Here is a 7,256-nt window from a genome sequence, read left to right as displayed (position 1 = left end):
CGCACGACCTGCATTTCGGAGGGACAGCCTCAGACCTCTCATAAGCCGAGCTCCGATGAGGAGGACGAGACGACGAAGGAAGCAGAGAAGGAGGAGCAGGCGCCCACATCGGTGCATGAGCCACCGGTTGACAGGTTCACCCTGGTGCAAGCGAAATAACACTACAACTGGGTGATGGAGAATGTGGAGCAAGATAAACATGCATTGTCGGCGTCCATGTTGCGGCTACTGCATGAGGAGCAGTGATACAACCTGCAACTCCTCGAGGGGCACTTGCTGGCGGAGTACTAGATCGCAGGGGAGCAGGCGTCCGGCCAGGCCGTCGGACCATGGTCACGATGGATCCGAGCATCATGGACAAGCAACGGACGATGTTCAATACTGTGTGCAGCGCCTGCACCATCCGATGTGAGAGGTGGTTGTTCCGCGTGAACAAGACGGAGCGAAACCGCCTCTTCGAGGCGTAGAACGTGAAGGCCAACGACGCACCGGACCAGTGTCTGCTTTTTATTTGGTGACTCTGGTTGGATGTCCTCCGCCTCTATCCTGTCCACGGGAAGTCCGGGCGTGACAATGAACATTTAGTGATATCTGTTTTGATGATCAGCGTTGTAATTGCCCTAAGTTCTCGAAAATTCATATGGGCACGCAGGTGCGGGAGCAAACGAACATTTAGTGATATCTGTTTTGATGATCGGCGTTGCAGTTGCCCCAAGTTCTCGAAAATTCATATGGGCACGCAGGTGTGGGAGCACACAGTAGTTGGATCTCATACAAGGACACAGTAAGTTCCAAGTTTTAATCTTTCGTAAGTTTCAAGTTTTAATCTTTGTTTGAAGTTTTAATCTTTCGTAAGTTTCAAGTTTTAATCTTTGAAACTTGCGATTTTCTCAGTCGCTTGCTCATCCAGTTTCAGAGTTGAAACTTTAAGCGTTTATTTTACTGAAGTTGTGATTTTGTGGGCCATCATAACGTCGTTGTCGTCGCGGTCAAAAACTAATTAGATTTACCAAGCCAGTTGCCGAAATGTGTTTGCTCAAAAAATGGCCAGGTTAGACAAACACTAAAACAGGCAAGAGACAATTTAAAAGGCTAGTTTAATATATTACGTTTGCAGTGCAGCACGACAGTGCAACGATGCAAAAGTTCCCCTCATCAGCAAGCTTTACAGTTCAAAGTAATGTAGGTGCCGCTGAATTGCTGCCGGAGAGTCCAGAAGAACACTGAAACTAAGAGGACAGCTAAAATACGATGGGCAAAAGGGCTGCTTGCGTTAATCTATTTTAAGGTTCCAGGTAGTTAGGTAGTACTAAACGATCACATAACACACCGATCATGACAATGTTCTGCCATACGATCAGCTGCGGTTTCGTTCTTCGACAAAATCAGACTCTCCAGTCTTCAGTTCTTCACCATAGGTTTGCTACTTCTACTGCCCCTGTTTCCAAAATGGAGTTGATACGACAGACCTAGTCAGAAAACAGGATAAGATGTCAGCTAAGGCAATTATGACTGTACTGTTATACAGGTTACCATCAGATGTATTGGTTTAATTTTAATAATTTTTCATGCAACATCAGCTAGGTTTATGTTTTTCCTTCAGATCTCAAAATGTATAAGGTCCAGAATTTCTAGGATCTCACATTAAAGCGATTCAAAGAACAGTAAATCACCTCCATGTTCTTCCACCAACCTGCCTTGCGCCTGCAAAGTCAGTTCCTGCATACATCCAGACAAGTCTTCAAAATATATTTAATGGGCACTATATATAATCTAATTTTATCAAATCAAATTTTATGTTTTATGAGCGTGGGCTCATTCATATTAACTTATTCAAGTGTTTGTATCAAAAGGTCTCAAACATTCATGGTACTGCACGAAGTAATTTAGGTGCATGTACAAATATTCATTGAAGAATGTGATTATGTGTACTGTAAAAGGAAACAGGAGGTACCAAATTACGTAGCAAAGACATGTTCTTATCTTCATCTTTTGTACAGAGCACATATGGTTCTTTTTTTTTCACAATTTGTTACATGTACCTAAATTTAACATTTTTATAACATTGTGATTTTCAGCAAAATTTCTGGAAGCACAAAAGTCTACAAACTCATGGAGGGGTAAATGTGGACATAGGTTCATATAAGATTTTCACTTAATACAAATCGGCTACTATAAATCATGCGAGATCTATTTAGTATGTATTAGAAGGCCAAAAATGTTTGGCTTTCTCAGCTCCTAAGAGATACTCCTACTAGTTTGCATTGCCATTTCTCACAAGCATCAAAAACTATGAATACCATTATGGCGTTCCAATCAGTACTGATGTTTCTGTTTTAAATTATACACAAAAAAGATTCTAGCCAAATATCAAAGGGCAATCTTTAAGAAGCAGAAGATTCTTACTTGAAAACACATGTTAAGCTCGTACTGTCATACCTGCGAGTTCTCAGACGCCTCACTTGGCTGCACATGTACTCAACACTTTCACTGCGAGTGGCTGTCCTGTCCGCCTTTTGATGCCAAATCACGGGTATGATGGTTCTGTCCGTCAGCCTGCCACATTTTTCCATTTCCACCAAACAATTCGCCACAGCCTTGTACACGTCTTCACCCCATTCAGCACGTAGCTTTAGCAGATCGGCATCATGGACATCAATCTCCTAATCACACAAATAATAGTAAAATCTCATAAATTATCATCTCCACCAAATGATAAGGAACGCAGGCTATGGTCTGTAAAAGAACTTTGAGGTTCAGACAAGACGGTGCAGTAGTACCTTAGAGATACCTTCCTCAGGGTTACCTTTCTCCATGACAGTTTTGGAGGGATTCCACTCTGGGTTCAGCAGCTGCTTCTGCCAAAAGTTGTAAAACTCAGAAGCTTTCTTCGAAGCTTCTTCTGGAGGCAGCTTCTTAAGGCATGCCTGTTGGAACGGCTTGTAGCTCAATTCGCCTATATTCTTTATTGCAATATTCCGTGTTGAAGTAGCACTAATATCCATGAATCCCTGGAGCACAAGAAATTTTCAATATTCCACCTCGTGTCCATTTTTCAACAGAACAGTTAAAATGGTGTGACCAAACAAGCCATGGTTGGCCATAGAGCTACGAGCAAACATTCCACACTTTCCAAAGAATGGCTGAGTAACTTCAACAAGGATTTTCATTTTTTTTTAAGTAGGTATCACCTGAAACGTCTTATATTATTTTCTTTCTTTTACTAGGTCTTTATTCATTTATTAAGCTCTCTGGGTTAACTCTGCTTATCGTCTTGTACACTTCACTGCTTCTAGTTATTATTAATAAAAACTGCAGTGGGGCTTTTCCCCACTGTTTGCCATATAAAAAAAGTTCAAAAAGTAATGATCAGAATGCATGCAGAATCTAATGTCAGCAGAGGGTGACCGAACCTTGATCAGCTTAGAGTGGATATCAGAAAGTTCCTTTTTAGCATTCTCAAGCTCAGTGCTTAAACCTTGATCATCTTGATCAGGATTGTCCATAACACCATGCTCATCAGCAACTTCACCGTTGCCATCAGATTCTCGTGTCCGTTTATTCTGTGCATAAAGATTCATCAGGGCATTACATGGCGCTGACAAACACACGTACACAATAAAGTGGAAAATTTTGTACTTTGTTAAATTACCAAGATCAATGACTCCAAATAAGAATAAGACAATGATCACTATACTAGTTTACCAGTCAATGACCCAATGAAATGTAACTACTCGACAGCACTACTGCAAATAAAGATCCACATAGATCAACTGCAGCTAATAAACTGAAGATCTGATAAAAAAATCCATAAACAAAAGAACGATCAAGATGCTATACTGTAATCTGCAATCTGAACAGAGGTAGTGTCCCTCTAATTCATTCAACACAGCAAGGATTAGCAATCAAAATGCAATTTCCAATTGCTCCAAGGAAAAATACTCACTCTTCCAGACTGGCTACTCTGAAGACCACTTCCCTGCAGTGCTAGTAGTACATGGCTTGACTCCCTTGCTTCCAGCTCTTCCTTTAGAGATTCAATCTCTGCTGCCTGTTCTTCATTCCTTGTTTTCAGTTCAGCAATCAGTTTGTCCTTTTCAGTGATCAGTTTGTCCTTTTCAGTGACAGCTGTTCACAGTACCAAAAAGAATAGAACAAAGCTCAGTTTAGTTTTTTAGGATTATCTTTTGGTTTGGCTGACAATAAAAGTTCAAGTGTGAAGTGTCGGTATTATTTTTGTATAGCTTAAGGTAGTAAACTACTCGCCCTGTCGTAATTAGATGACATCCTAGAATGTGTACAGTCAAAACATTTCTAACTGTGACTCACCATGTGAAAACTTATTTAGTATCGTTATTTTGAAACTAATACTATTAGACCAGTAAGAGAAAATGCATTTATTATATCACAAATTTTCAATTTTCTATTAACAAATTCATGTGACAACCATAGAAAAATTGCATAGCAGAGACCATGTCCATGCACAAAACATATCTTTTAACAAACAGATGGGAGTACTGTGTTTCTGATGATCCTATTATGTCATGGCAACAGAATTCATCTCTTGCGATACGATCTTCTTATGTAGAAATTACGAGCACTTCAAAGTTATCACCTAGACGGTTATTATTACATACTAAAGGATATGAAAATTCCTACTAAAACACAAGAGTTTTTACCATTCTGTTGTAGCTCAAGATTTGCTTTTTCCTCCATGACACAGTGAAGCGCATTGTTGATGCCGGCGTAGTCCGTATAGGCACTCTTGTGGAACTCCAGCCTGGAGTGAACATCAGAAGCCAACACATCAAGGCTTGCGTGCAAACAACGTGCGCCTCCTGTCTCAGCCATATAGCCTGCAACTGGACCTATAAAATATCAGAATATAGATCCATTTGGGTTTAATTTATCAACCAATTATTGTGGAAACCAGTAACCGATATATCCGTGGTCAGGGGTTAGAAGCAGTACACAATCTTTACTGTCCTCAGAATTTAAGTATCATTATTCCGCTAAATTTAATGAGATGGCACTTTCTTTTCCTTTTTGTACTTTTATTCTTCATCCACGCAAACTTTCTTTGGTACAAGTTCATGAGGTGCCAAAATAACAACTGCCAGTTGCCAATAAATTACCTAAAGAGCAAAATAAAGGTAATTGAAGTATTAACCAAGGTGTCATTTCTTGTTCATAAATCTTAGTTTTACTAACCCATTTGTCTGCATATTCCAAATATAAAAGGAAAATTAAATAGTATTAGCTGGAATCTAAACCATGCATGAAGTCAACATACTTGTAAATCGATAAATGTGCGCCCAAATAAATGTTCTGAGAATTAAAAAATTCATAATAATAAATGCAAATCTAAATCTTGATACAGAGAACTCCTGATTTCCCTGAATTATTTTGCTAAATAGAAATAGTTTCAACCACATATGAAAGAATTTTAAAAAAATTATATGTGTGGGCATGAAAGATCAAATTAGTGACAAATGTCAACCATAAGACATGATCAAATTTAAAGTCCCTACTAGGATCAACTTCGAAATTACATTACATTAAATTAAGAACAGCAATGAAAATCGGAACCTAGGAAAATAAAACTCGAATCTGTATTTGTGTTGTATGAAGTGCTAACTGGAGACACCAGACATGGAAATAAAAATTAATCTGAAAACTCTGTCATTACCGGTTAATCAGAGTAAAAGGAAAACATCATGTCGATTTCTGAATAAGTCAGAGCATACAATTGGATTGCACATCACACGGTGAGGCATACTCATGTAATGATTTTAAAAGAGTTGTCACAGAGAAAATGCAATTGGGCGCCCTAAAATGGCAGGTAAATGATCAGTTAGACAAATCGATATGCACGTATACTTTTTTTGTGTGGGAAAGTTGGGGAGTTTATTGATTAATGAATAGGTTTACAATCGAAAGCCAAAATGCTTAAAAGATTCTTGGGAGCATCTTGTAACCACAAATCAGTTCGACATGCACGCATACTTGACAAGAAAAAATGGCACGTGTACCAAGTGCTCTAGTTATATGTGAAGTTTCCGTGTCGAATCTGTTTTATTGTAGATTTACAGTGTTGTCCAAGAGCCCTTATTTTAGCTGAGTAGCACGTTTTTATGTTTTCCGAAAATGTTTACGTTTGATGTAGTACCAAATACTAAGAGGGGAATAGGGATAGCACAATTTGTGCTTCTTTATTCTACCTCTTCTAGAAACAGCAACGGTTACAGCTTACAACATCAAGATCTATCATGATAAACACTGACGAACTCCCCCATCCCAGAAATATGGTGTTTCTCTGATGACAAAAAAAATAATACGAACAAGTTGCAGGGAAAACGTCACCTCAGCAGGAGTGGATGCAACAGCGCCCCCCTAACAGATCTGCAAAGCGGAAAATCAAGCAGGTCAATAAAGGACAGAAAGGGGAGTAGGCGAGTATTGCAGCATACTACTACAAAACTGGAATGTAGCTTCAGGAAGAAATGCAGGCAGAAATCTGCGGTGACCAAGAACGAATGGGATGGAACCACGAAGAACAGAGCAAAACAAGATCAAGGAGGTCCAAAAATACGGAACAATATCAGGAAAAAAAATGTCTGCTACCGAAAACATCAGTCGAATCTGCAACCAACCGGGTGGATTCTAGTACCTCTGCCGATTGCTCACGGCAAAGACTAGAGAGCTTTGGAGTTTCTTGTTTTCTTCGTTTTCCTGGATGGGTTGGTGAATGCGGGGTGAGGGGGGCGGCCGGGCCGGGGGGTTAATGGCAAAGCAGCGTCTGGGGAAGCTGCGATGACGACGGGACGGCAGGGCAGGAGGAAGCAACGAGGGGAGAGAGAGATACTGCTCCAGTAGGCAAATTTGACAAATTTGACAAATTTGACCTGTGAACGAAATCAAATCATAGAATAAACTGCTCGTGAAACTATTTCATGCGGCTGACCTTTTTGTGTGACGCCCGACACGAAGGCGTCACACTACATTGTGCAACGTCTCACAGATAGGCGCTACACGCCTGGCCAATGTTGCACCCCAAACTGCCTAAAAATTGCTAAGTCATTGTGCAGAGCCTACGAGCTAGGTGCTGCACTGTATAGTGTGGCGCCTAGCTCTCAGGCGCTGCACACTGACTTAGTAACTTTCGGATCACATGGGTGTGACGCTGGCCAGGCGTGTAGCGCCTATCTACGAGGCGTTGCACAGTGTAGTGTGACGCCTTCGTGTCGGGCGTCACA

General features: G+C 40.5%; 1 protein-coding gene across 7 annotated transcripts; it reads right to left on the bottom strand.

Moving 5' to 3' along the window:
• Positions 1 to 1,083: 1,083 nt before the first annotated feature.
• Positions 1,084 to 6,830, bottom strand: LOC125508060 (factor of DNA methylation 1-like). Of its 7 annotated transcripts, none has more exons than XM_048672629.1 (9): positions 6,671 to 6,830; positions 6,364 to 6,402; positions 4,680 to 4,868; positions 3,947 to 4,128; positions 3,414 to 3,563; positions 2,781 to 3,011; positions 2,440 to 2,663; positions 1,674 to 1,719; positions 1,084 to 1,469 (listed from the first exon to the last, which is right to left on the bottom strand). In XM_048672629.1, the coding sequence occupies exons 3-8, from the start codon at positions 4,849 to 4,851 to the stop codon at positions 1,713 to 1,715; spliced, it is 966 nt and encodes a 321-aa protein (XP_048528586.1). In that variant the 5' UTR covers positions 4,852 to 4,868; positions 6,364 to 6,402; positions 6,671 to 6,830; the 3' UTR covers positions 1,084 to 1,469; positions 1,674 to 1,712. The 7 variants fall into 7 exon arrangements, with proteins under 7 accessions (XP_048528586.1, XP_048528583.1, XP_048528582.1 ...); XM_048672626.1 differs by having other exon boundaries at positions 4,680 to 4,862; XM_048672625.1 differs by having other exon boundaries at positions 4,680 to 4,856; positions 6,671 to 6,829.
• Positions 6,831 to 7,256: the final 426 nt, after the last annotated feature.

Source organism: Triticum urartu, chromosome 5, assembly GCF_003073215.2.
Source record: "Triticum urartu cultivar G1812 chromosome 5, Tu2.1, whole genome shotgun sequence".
In the NCBI taxonomy this organism is placed as follows: Eukaryota; Viridiplantae; Streptophyta; class Magnoliopsida; order Poales; family Poaceae; genus Triticum; species Triticum urartu.
This window is presented reverse-complemented; position numbering and strand designations above follow the sequence as displayed.

Excerpts from the sequence above, each read along its gene's own strand:
- LOC125508060 (XM_048672629.1), bottom strand. The coding sequence starts at position 4,851 with ATGGCTGAGACAGGAGGCGCACGTTGTTTGCACGCAAGCCTTGATGTG. Across the intron at positions 3,012-3,413 it reads TCCACTCTAAGCTGATCAAG|GGATTCATGGATATTAGTGC; the intron begins GTTCGGTCACCC and ends CTTGTGCTCCAG. Across the intron at positions 2,664-2,780 it reads CTGAGGAAGGTATCTCTAAG|GAGATTGATGTCCATGATGC; the intron begins GTACTACTGCAC and ends TTGTGTGATTAG.